General features: G+C 40.5%; 1 protein-coding gene and 1 long non-coding RNA gene across 3 annotated transcripts in view; one reads left to right on the top strand and one right to left on the bottom strand.

Moving 5' to 3' along the window:
- LOC146551313 (uncharacterized) overlaps nt 1–8,721 on the top strand; it is a 34,249-nt gene extending 25,528 nt beyond the window's left edge. Inside the window, exon 3 of the long non-coding RNA XR_014890126.1 lies at nt 8,497–8,721. This is a non-coding gene — a long non-coding RNA (uncharacterized LOC146551313). The remainder of the gene's footprint in view (nt 1–8,496) is intronic.
- On the bottom strand, nt 4,067–10,111 carry LOC146551312 (uncharacterized). Of its 2 annotated transcripts, none has more exons than XM_085258784.1 (7): nt 9,946–10,111; nt 8,276–8,611; nt 7,304–7,618; nt 6,644–6,736; nt 6,300–6,395; nt 5,738–5,778; nt 4,067–5,434 (listed from the first exon to the last, which is right to left on the bottom strand). In XM_085258784.1, exons 1-7 carry the CDS (start codon nt 9,983–9,985, stop codon nt 5,315–5,317), a joined length of 1,041 nt encoding a protein of 346 aa, XP_085114910.1. In that variant the 5' UTR covers nt 9,986–10,111; the 3' UTR covers nt 4,067–5,314. The 2 variants fall into 2 exon arrangements, with proteins under 2 accessions (XP_085114910.1, XP_085114911.1); XM_085258785.1 differs by having other exon boundaries at nt 6,644–6,733.
- Between the last annotated feature and the right edge of the window lie 1,728 nt (nt 10,112–11,839).

Raw genomic sequence — 11,839 nt, 5'->3', positions numbered from 1 at the left:
CTCATTAAAGTATCTCAGTAAAAAACCTCCTTTCTGCTTTCAAGGAGAAATAAAACAGACAGAAATGTTCGACTCTGACTCCGTCTGTGCTCTAATTTTATTTTTTCTTCTTTCAACAGAAAATGTTATTTGTAGGATTGAGTGACGTCATGCTCACTCTAACTCCCATAAATAATTTATCTATAGTGTAAAAGAAATGTTAGAAAAACACATGAATACAGGTGACCCACTTCTTAACGATTTTCACGACATGCGTTTTTTTCTTTCATTTTAAGTCTCACTGACGCTTCTGCTGCGAGTATCTCATAAACAGCATCTCCAAGATGTGGCGATAGTAAAATTGTCCAGCAGGTGTCACCGTGGAGATGTTTTCAGATCGTCTCGAAGCCTGAATATAATTCCAGCACACATGCGTGGCGTGTTTCGTGTTTCATGAAGCCTCGCTTTGCACATCACGGCCATTAACCAGCACACAGTGAGGTTTGGAGAAGAAGAGACGTGGCTTCAGTTACAAGTTCTGCCTGTTTATTAAAAGAAATCAATTAATAATTACAAAAGAAAATAGGATATGTTATGTTCAATAACACTTAATGGCATTCATAAAGAAAACCGAGCTAAGCCTGAAGTTGTTTAATTGCATATCATAAGTATTACTGTGTCAACGACAGGGCAAAGTAAACAGCAGCAAAAATCTTATTGAAAATCATATCAGACTGTGAACTTCTGGGACTAAATGCACTTTTCACACACAGAAACATGCACTAGCAATGAACCTGAGATAAAACCTGCAAGTTAGGACAGTAACTTGGACATAACCTGCAGAGTAGATCAAAACCACAGCTAAGCAGAGCATAAGAGACAGCCGATGAATACATGGGAGCACAGTGCAGTGAGCACTGAAGTAAATGGATGTGACAAGCATGCAAAAATGAGCTGATCTGGCATGTTCTCATTAGTCTTGTTGCAAATTAAAATGATAAAAAAAAATGCAGTTCACTAATGTTCACTTGAGGCTCCAGCAGTGTTGGGTAAGTTACTTTAAAATAGTAACTTAGTTACATTACTAGTTACTTCTCTCAAAAGTAACTCAGTTACTTCAAGTTACTCGTTACTTTCAAAGTAACTAGTTACTAGGGAAAGTAACTTTGGTTTTACTCAGACTTCTCTTGTTAATGTGTTGCTTCCATAACTTTTCCAGTCTTCTAGCTTGTTTACTTGCCACAGTGCACTGTGCCACCTACCAATAGAAAGGAAAAGATAATGTGCACATTTCCACGAGAGAAATCCCACGCCTGGACCGCCGTTGACCGCCGCCATGATTCTAGCCTACGTCACAGAGTCATGTGCGCCTTTTACATCCAACACAAAAACTGCAGTCGTGGTGCTTTGATTGTACTCAGAACTCTGAAATTCTGCCTTCTGAATAGGAAGATGTGGGTAACACCAGACTGCAGATGAGCTGCATACAGGGCTGGACTGGGACAGAAAATCATCCCGGGCGTTTTGACTGACCGGCCGCCATTATAGGAAAAATCATAAAGCCTTTGAATGAAAACAAACACTGTTGTGACAGTGATGTACACTGTTTTGATGGTATATATGCATCAATCTATCAATCGTTTGTTGTAAGACTCAGATAATTATTTTTTAAAAGCGAGACATTTTAAATGAGAATAAGAAAGAAAAGTATTTCTTTGTGCCCCCCTCTCCCTGTTAATGCCCTACATGGCCCCCTGGCAACACTTTGCTAGACCCGCCCCTGCACAGTTACCAGCTGTCAGCTACACAGAAAAGGATCCTGGTGTTATTTGTCTCTCAGAAACAGTTCATAACTTCCCTTCAACTCATTCATGTCACCTAAAAGGTAAACCTGTTTTTCCATCACAGCTCTGATGATTCAGTAAGGACATCTCCTGGTTTCATCTTCATGTTTCCCTCTCACCACATATACAAACCAACATCATGACCAGCAGCTTTACAGCTGTGGCTCCAGCAAACATCAGCTGATACTAGAAATTAATATTAAATAAACTCTAACAACAGCTGATCAAGCTTAAACGTGCTGCTGTTGTTTAGCGCGACATCCGCTGGTTTCCTCTTTCTGGCACAAAGTGGGCGATAAACAAACAAGAGAGAAAAGATGATCAGCTGATCATTGATCAGTTTCATGATTGAAGTAGAAACGGGAGAGGGAGGGGAGAGAATGAAAGAAGAAGAGGCAGCTGTGCAGCAAAGACACAGAATAACTCCAGCTTTGTGCCTTTTCCATTGTAACTGAATTACAGGACAAACTCTGTTCCTTTTCACCTCAACAAGAAACGCGTAATATTTTCTCTGAATACAAGACAACTCTATTATTAGTATTCTATTAGTTATTAGAGTTGGCAACTCTAATAACTTATGAACAAAGTAAAGTTCAACATCATTAACTTCATAGCACCCACCCAGCTGTATAGGGCTTTGGAGCGTGATGTCACGGGGGTGGGCGTGGAAAGGATTTTGGCCCGATCCGCCATTTTGGGGGTCTAAGTAAGGAGCGAAAGCATAGCCATGGTTCGTACTTGCTGTGTGGTCGGCTGCAATGTTCGATCTTACGACCGGCACGGGAATAAGTTTGGATTGTCTTTTTATGCTTTCCCAACCTGGAAGCAACATGAAGGAGCTCATGTATCGGATATTACCAAACGAAGGCGTCTAGCCTGGATAGCAGCCGTGAGACGAGCTGATATCAAGTTCTGTTACGTCTCCAGATATCAGTTGGTGTGCTCAAGACATTTTCATTCCGGTAAGTTCTAAATATGTTCACATCACACTTTATAGCTGAATAATATCATCGTTGGTGGTCTCGGAAGTTATAGAAATTGCGATCAAACATCGAATGGAGTGACTTGATTGGTTGATGTAAAGACAATAAATGAAATGAGACAGGAAGGACACAAATTGGCGTTAATAATTTGCCCGATTATCAATGTGTTAATTTGCATGTACTTTACAATTATGGGCATATAATATGATAACGTTATTTTAGCAGTTCAATGATAAATGTATAACATTAATTATGGTGGGGGGTGGAAAATGGCTATTTCACTCGATGCACTCCAGCTGACTTACTTTGACGATGTACTCAGAGTTTGGCGGCTTGAAAATAGCCAAATCTTGCACCCAGCCATTTGTAAATTGGATGTGCGCCTCCAGTGACTTGTAATTACAAAACTGGTTCGCTGTGTAAGCGCTTACTCCACAAACAAGATACGTGAAGATATCGGGGTAGGACAGTGGCGGGAGGTCGTCTGGGTCTTTACTCCACTGCCGTATTTCATATGGGTCCAGATTTGCGATGCACTCTATTTTTTTCAAGTACCGCTGCTTCGCCTCTGGACGCAATCGGTCTCTATACCGTCCGTTTTCTTTTGAGCTGCTTTTAAGCATGTTTCTTGTCGTCGTCGTTCCAACACAGTGTGTTTGCTTTGATTCGTAGACCCCGAAAATGGAGCTGCGCTCCCACAATGCATTGCGGCGTGACGTCAACTCCAAAGCCCTTATGCTAGCTAGCACGCAGTACGGAAAAAGTCAGCACAATGAAAATAAACTCCACCTAAACTTGGTTTATATCTGACCCAGAGAGACTGCAGGTCATAACTTCTTACCTGAAGTTCAGTTCACACTTGGACCGGCAGTCGCCTCGGGTCTCTCCTCCTGCCTCCCCTTTCCTTCATCCACCTGCTGGCCTCCACCACTTGCTAATGTTACTGAATCTGTGGAAGCTCCGCGATAGCCACCACACGAAGTAACGAGTAACGACCCTATCTAAATCCCAGTAACGACTAACGCGTTCCTGATTTTGGCATAATAACTAGTTACCGTGCTCGTTACCACAATAATAACGTAGTTACTGTAACGCGTTACTTAATAACGCGTTAGTCCCAACCAGAGATGGGCAGTAACGCGTTACTTGTAACGCGTTACAGTAACTACGTTATTATTGTGGTAACGAGCACGGTAACTAGTTATTATGCCAAAATCAGGAACGCGTTAGTCGTTACTGGGATTTAGTAAAGTAAGGGATTACTATTGCAAAATCGGTAATTAGATTACCGTTACTTTCCCGTAGGAACGCTGCGTTACTGCGTTACTAAAACCGTGATTTTTTTTGCGAGAATGTCTCATGACAGTGACGTAAGCAAGTGCGACGTTGGTGACAGCAGCTGTGTGCAGATCAACAATGGATAATATATCGAGTGCGGGAGAGAGTATGAGCGTGCAGCGTTTAAAGTGTGGAAGTACTGACCTTACTTTGAGTTTGATTCCATAAAAAGTGACAAAAACATTAGTGTCCGCTGTGCGTGGGAAGAAAACTTCTTTTTACAGCGAAAAAAACCCCTAAACTTCCGAGCAAGCACCGAGTAGCTACGACGTGATGGGAAACTCACAGAGACACTCGCGCGGATTCTTCAACTGACCGCAGCACACCTGCACCAGGGTAACCCTCCGCCTACCCTGCTCCTGCTTTACAGGTGAAAATAGAGCAAAAGGACCGCTGAGTCTTTGACTTTATTTATTTTCTGCTGTGTTTTACTTGCATCTGTTTGAAAGAGTGAGTGAAAACACAAAAAATATTTTATTTTATGTGCTGGAATGTGCAGAAAATAGGTTTAAATGTTAAACTAATTTATTCAAGTCAGAGAATGTTGCATATAATTAAATGTTTTGCTTGATGCATAAAGTTAAAAGATTAAAACTGATAAAACAAGTTAAAAAAAGAGACTTTTCCATTTGATTACATTTTGTATGATGGATTATGTAGAAAAAGTAGAATTGGGCTGAAAGATCTATCGCTTTATCACCTCTTCAGGTTGTAAATCGTGTTTTTAAAAAGTAACTAAGTAACTAAGTAACTAAGTAATTAATTACTTTTGAAAATAAGTAATCAGTAAAGTAACGGGATTACTTTTTGGGGGGAGTAATCAGTAATTAGTTACTGATTACTTTTTTCAAGTAACTTGACCAACACTGGTCCCAACACTGGGCTCCAGTGAGTCAACCATAGACTTGATGTCCAACTTTACACCGGAAATAAACACGTTTTACAAGGGTGACAGACAGAGACCAAGACGTTTTTGTCTTTCTATCTGCAATTTCCTCCTTTATAACAAACATTCAGGGAGTTGTTTATTTTTAAAACTTAACCTATTAAGTTGTATTAAGGCTTAAAATGTGCACATTTATGGGTGTAGTTGCTGTGAATTTCCAGGGTCTGTAAAAAGACTGAAGTCTTCAAGTACAAAAACAAACCCAGGTGTGAATCCAGAGAGTCTCATGTGTGGTGTGTGAGTGTAGAGTAGGTCTGGTCCTGGTCCCTGCCGGCTGGATCGAGGCTCTGGTAGGTCGAGTCTTCACGTGTAGAACCTGGAGTACAGTTCTCGTAGTGGACGTCCTGAAACAGAGACAAACTGTCTTCTTCACATAAAAAGAAGAGAGTCTGACTTGGTTAAATCATTTGTGCTGGTAAATATTTCCACGTTGCCTCGTTGAACCTCTCAGACAACAGTGTCTCTGTTTGTTGTTGGAGTCTCCGTCTGGGCGGCCATTTTTGTCACCTACCTGTTTGAATTCACCTTCTTGGACTGTAATTTCTGGAACAGTCTACAAACTGAACCATCACACTGTGACTGCTTTATTTCTTTGTTACAGTAGCAGTCTGTCAACAGTGAGAGGAACCAAAGAGAAAGAAAGTCACCTCCATGTTTGTGCCCTCTGAGTTTCCTCTGGTCCTCAAACCTGTGGAACAAACAAAGGATGTTCCTCTGTTAGAGGGAACAATCATTCAAAGTGCACGTGAGGCTGAAGATCACTGCTGCCCCTCCCGTTCTTTCATCCTGCTTAGTTGGACTTTATTAGGCTTCATTTTAGACTTTGCCTTCAGAATCAAAGACTCACATTTGCTCGAGTCTCCTCCTGTGTACTGAAGAAGTGATCCACAATAATTATACTATTTTACAGTTTTCATATATTTTTCCTGTTTTTACTTCACACGTCTGAAGCAGAGAACATCTGGATCTGATCCTGCTGACAGTGTCCAGAGTTCATGTGTGACACAGTTTAGGATTCAGTTACTTCCAGTGTTTAACATCATCTCTACAAGTCACTCCACTCTCCTCTTAGAGCCCAAAGTGGACAAGCAGGATGAAAAATTTTGATGTTTGACTGCAGCTGTTTGAACAGACTTCAAGTGAAGTGAAAAAAGAGTTTTTGGTTAGAAACGAGACGTTCTGTGTGTTTCTGTGTCTCTGTTGTCTTACCTCTGCTGCTCTTCCTCTTGATGCAGATTATTAGAACAGTCAGTGATGAGAGGATGATGATGATGAGCAGAGAGATGATTACATACAGCAGCACACCTGTGACAGCAGAACAAGCTTGTTTTACATATTGATTGATGAGTTGCACATGTAGTGAAATAACAGACGTGAAACGAATAAACAAACAGATAAAAGTTCTACATGAACAAGAGGAGCTCACAGAGAATTTAGAAAAAGAAAACGAGTTTGGCACAACGTCACACTCACATCATACTTCTGATTAGAAAAGCTGCCACACAGGACAGGCTGATTAAAAACATACTGTCTTCTCTCATAGATGGATGTACCTGCAGATGCTGCTCTTTCAGGCTGCTCAGTGCTTCCAGTCAAAGTTAATGAAGGTGTGCAGCTTCCTGTAGTTGTGGCTGATGGTCCAGCTGCTGAACAAGAGCAGAGAGGAAAGTTTGACTTATAAATGTTTGGAGCTGTGAAGAAGAAAAACACAAAGATTCAAAAATCAGCTGAGAAATCAAACGAGCCTTAAATGGATCCACTGACTGAGAAAAAAACAGTTTGGAAAATTTAGTTTTAGATTTAAAAAAATGCACTAAAATAGTTTAACAATGAAATAAAATATGAATGTATGTTGAAATATCAGGTTCTTGGAAACAATAAAGACATTTAGGGACATTAATGGTCACCTGTTCATTTCCAGCTCCACACTCTGATTCCTGCTCTCCATCACAGTAACTTTACAAAGTTCACACTTCAAAATAATCTTGTTTCTAAATAATTCTGTTTCTATGTTGAGATAAACTGAGTGCTGAGAGCAGCCTGAGCTGTTGGCTCACAGGGATCACTGTACAGACACTGAGCTCATTATTAGAAACTTTGCTCGTGTTCAACATGAACATCCACCACTGGAACAGCAGATATATGACAGGAAATAAGGAACAGCTGAACAGCTCCACTCTGACAACATTTGATTAATGTCAGTAAAAACTCACCGTCTGTGACAGTGACCGCAAAGTCTCTGGATGAACTGCTGGAAGATCCACTCAGTAAACATCTGTACCGTCCTGAGTCAGACTTGGTCAGCTGTGTGATGCTCACATACAGAACTCCTGAATCATATCTAATGTTGTATCTGCCTCTCTGAGCTTTGACATCATTTGTTTGAATAAGACCGTCGCCTCGTCCACACTCTCCCCTGCAGAACAACTTTGTGTTTCCAGGTTGTTTAAAGGAACATCCGACTGTGAGAGAGCTTCCAGTTTCTTTATCAAAGTGTTTCAGCTGATCATCGTTTCCATCCAGCAGTGCTGTTAAAGAGACAAACGATCAATAGTTACTATCTGTGCTGAAGATGATGCAGTCTGATCACAATAACTCCAGTTTGATCCACAGTTACACTGGGAGCTGCCCAGTTCAACCAGTCTGACAGAGGAACTGTTGGACTAAGTGAGATTTAAACGGCTTCATCATCAGACTGATTGGATTCATGAAAAATCAGCTTTTATGACAAGTATAGACTCTAAACTGTGAACCCTTCATGGTTTTAAGTACATTTAAAGTCTGGATGGACGTTTGTGTTGTGAATGTGATTTTCACACATTCATTGAGGAAGAATCCATTTTGCTGTGAGGGGAACTCTTGGAAAGATCAAACCGACGACACAGAAGCAAAAACTCATCAAAGAAAATCAAAGTTACATCAGAAAATCTTCTTTCATTCATCAGCGTCTGTTTCTGACATCAACATTTCATTCACATCATTATCAGCTGACACACTCACTAATATTCACACACACTCGTGTCCCAGCTGCAGTTCATCGGTTACTTAGAGGAGTCCAAATGTAACCAACAGTTGACAGAAGAACAAACTTCAGCTTCTTTAAACCGTCAGCAGCTGTCAGTGAAACTCAAACTTTGCTTCAGGAACAGAAACTAAACATTTCCACAGCTGAAACAGAAACTCACCTTCAGCAACAACGATCACAAACTGTGTGAGTGAAGCTGATGATGAAGATCCAGCCAAACCACAGCTGTACTGTCCAGAGTCAGACTCAGTCAGCTTTGAGATGCTCACATATAAACCATGAGAACCAGTCCATTCATATTCAATGCTGTATCTGCCTGTTTGAGCTCTGACATCAGTTGTATTAATGAGAATGTTTTCTCCTTCACATTCTTCTCTGCAGAACATCTTCCATGTTCCTGGAGACTCAAAGGAGAATCCAGCTTTCAAATCTCCTCCAATGACTCCATAGTGAAGAATCTGAGCATCGGTGACTTCAGGGTTTCCCTCCTGCAGAGCTGTTGGAAACATGAACCATCAACAGTTACTGTTTGTACTTCCTGTAAGAAGCTGCAGTCTGATCACAACATTCACACACAGACACACTGAGACTAAAGTCTGAATAACAACAATGATTCATGTCAAATACATTTTGTTGTCTAAAGTGGTGGAAAATCTTCTTCCAGTCGACACGACTCAAAATATATCTGAACATGTTTCCTATGCATGAATAAAATGACAATAAAAGATGAAGATAAACAAAACATGTAAATGACTCATAACTCCTCTGTGTGGTACTTGTAGTAATTATATGTTGAGAGATTGAAGCAACAGCTCAACATGCAAGTTTTTCATGTTTCATCCACAGGAAGTGATGTCATCATTTAGTTTAAATGTACTGCTGGTGTCAAAGTTCATGAAGCAACAACAAAACCAGTGATGAAGTTTTTATTTGTTGTAACTTTGTTTTACTGAGGGTGATCGTGGCTCAGGAGTTGGGAGTTCACCTTGTAATCTGAAGGTTGCTGGTTCGAGCCCCGGCTTGGACAGTCTCAGTCGTTGTGTCCTTGGGCAAGACACTTCGTTTTTTTTTGAGGAAGTAACAAATACTTGCAATGAACGACATGTTATTGAGTAATTTATGACTCTATTTCAAAGCTCTGAAGCCAAACTCAGCAGCTGATGTGAGTCAGTTACTTTATGTGAATGATTTCAGTTCATTCCAGCATTTAAACTCTGTGCAGTCGTATTTCTGTTCAGCTCCAACAGGACAAACAGGAAGAATTAGCAAATAACTTTTCACACAACTCTGGGTTTGAAGATGCTGACAGATTTCACTCACGTCTCTCACAGGTTTATATTTGTCTGCAGGAAGTGATGTCATTTTGTCAAATCTATATGCACTGTGGGAGTGAACTGTGAATAGTCACAGTGAAGAAACATGAACATGTAACAGTAAAAGCAACAAAATGTGTTTTTGTCTTTCAAAGAAAAATTCATTGACTTGATCAACAAGTTTGTATTTTCAAATAATAACTGAAAGTATCAGGTGGAGTTTTTACTTTGATATTACAGGTTATTTTGAGGACGTAACAAACACTTGTAAGAAACCATCTTTGAAAGGACGAATCCTAAAGCCAAAGTGAGCAGCAACATGTCCATGAATGTCTCACTGTGATGGTTTCTTCTGTCCATACTGGCCACAAACACATCCATGGAATCATGAATAAAAGCAGTTTGAATGGAAGAAGCGTCCATGAAAGTGACTCATAGCTGACTCTGATCATCATGTTTAACAACAGAAACATGTTGAAGAAGGAGAGTGACAGAAAGAACAAGTGAATGTACTCACAAAGGAAGAAGCAGCAGATCAGAGTGTGACGGACTTTCATGATGAGGCTCTGATGGTTCACTGCTGCCTCTCTTCTTCTTCACTGGAAACCAGGAACTTGTGACGCCTCACTTCTCTGACTGAAGGAGTCCCTCCTCCAAACACCACAGCACCTCTACACTCCTCCCCTCTGCATCCGTCTGTGAGTCTGCTGCAGGGCCTCAGGCTTCCTCCTTATATTTATAGTATTATGTGCAAAGTGGAAATACAATGATGACACTTGACTCTGTTAAATTCAGCACCGTGACCAAAACCTCCAACAATGATCATCATTCATCATGAAATCATTTCTCTTACTGTATCTGAAGAACTTTAGTTTGGGATCATTTAGAAAAACAGTTTGGGTCAAATGTTAGAAAAGAGTCAGACTTTCTTTCTTCTCACAGTTTGTTTAACATGAGTTTCAAATCTTTGAACATTTAAATACATCTATGAACAGAATATGAAAGAACAACAGTTCTGATATTATATCAAACATTTCAATCACCTTGTGGTTCAAAGTGGTATTACATGGCAGCCTCATGTAATACCACTTTGAACCACAAGGTGACGCACGAGTCAGTGTAGCATCCAGTACGTCCTCAGTCCGACATGAGACATCCCAACATTATTCCAGTTAGCTCAATATTCCAGTTCCAGGAATGCAGGAATGTTATTGTCACACTCAGCCAACTGATCCTCCTGAGACACAGAAAAAACATCTTTTGACAGAGTAAAGTTTAATATTAAACAAATTAAATAAATAAATCAGCTGTAATCTGATATTTGTGACCTACCGGAGACTGAGAGAGAGCAACTTATGTGTTTGGAAACATTTGAAGTGTTGCTGAATTCCAGTGTAAGGCTGAGGGTTTATCCTCGTCAGTGTTCGCATTATGTTCCACGGTTGATGTACCTGATGTTTGTTCCAGAACCACGCCCACTGTTACACACTCTGAATGAGGCAATAAAGGGAATCATCTTCCTATTGCTGCCTGGCTTCATTCTGTTAAAGACTTTATTCTTTCCCCCTGAAAGGAGACCTCACTGTGATGGTTACTTTGATGGACTGTCTAATCTTGAACAATTTGTCTCAACTTATTGAACTGGCCATAATTAGGAGCCAGCAAATTGTGACCAGGTTATCTGAATCATGCTAAAAATACAGATACACTGAAAAGTGTTTAAGTTACGACTGCCTCTAGAAATGAACGCCTCCTGTTGTTTGTGCGCTCGGATTTTCTTTCCCTAAAAGCAGACGGCCTGTTTCCTGTTTGATGTAATCAGAGAACTACCTGCTTGGTGTTTGTAGGCAACTGTCCCAGGTTCATGTTTCATGGTAAAAAAACGTTTCAATGGTATTTCAGTATGATTATAACTGAACTGATTATGACAGGAGACCTACAGTTTAATGTTGTTTAAGCACACATGTTATGAATTTTATAAATCAACAGGATGAAGGAACAAATCAAACTCATTCGAAATATTCTACAAGCTCTCGCATTTCTCAACATTGTTACCTTCAGACTAATGTATGACGATGGAGCTCTTTGTCAGTGTGAGACAAAGTTCCCAGACAGGTCCAGCCCACTGTTCTTACTCTGATTTCACAACAACTATTATGGAATCAAAAACCTCAAAGTGCTGACTGACTGCTAAATACATCTGTAAAATCTGTCATATAATTTCTTTTATTTGCATCGGTGTGAAGAGAACGTCTCTGTATGTAATGAGCCTGTCTGCAGCCAGCAGCCGCCTGTGTACTGTGTGCTGAATCACTCCACCCTGTCTTTCTGTAGGCCTGTTTGTGTGGCAGGTCTCATGTACTGGAGGGTTAGTGCAGCTGGATTTCCACCAGTGACACTGACAACATCTG

The sequence above is a fragment of the Mchenga conophoros genome, linkage group LG20 (genome assembly GCF_057382185.1).
Source record: "Mchenga conophoros isolate Kocher_MC1m ecotype Shallow Benthic linkage group LG20, M_conophoros_male_GT1.1, whole genome shotgun sequence".
NCBI classification, from domain to species: Eukaryota; Metazoa; Chordata; class Actinopteri; order Cichliformes; family Cichlidae; genus Mchenga; species Mchenga conophoros.
Note: the sequence above shows the minus strand (reverse complement) of the source record. Positions and strands in the feature narration are given on the sequence as shown.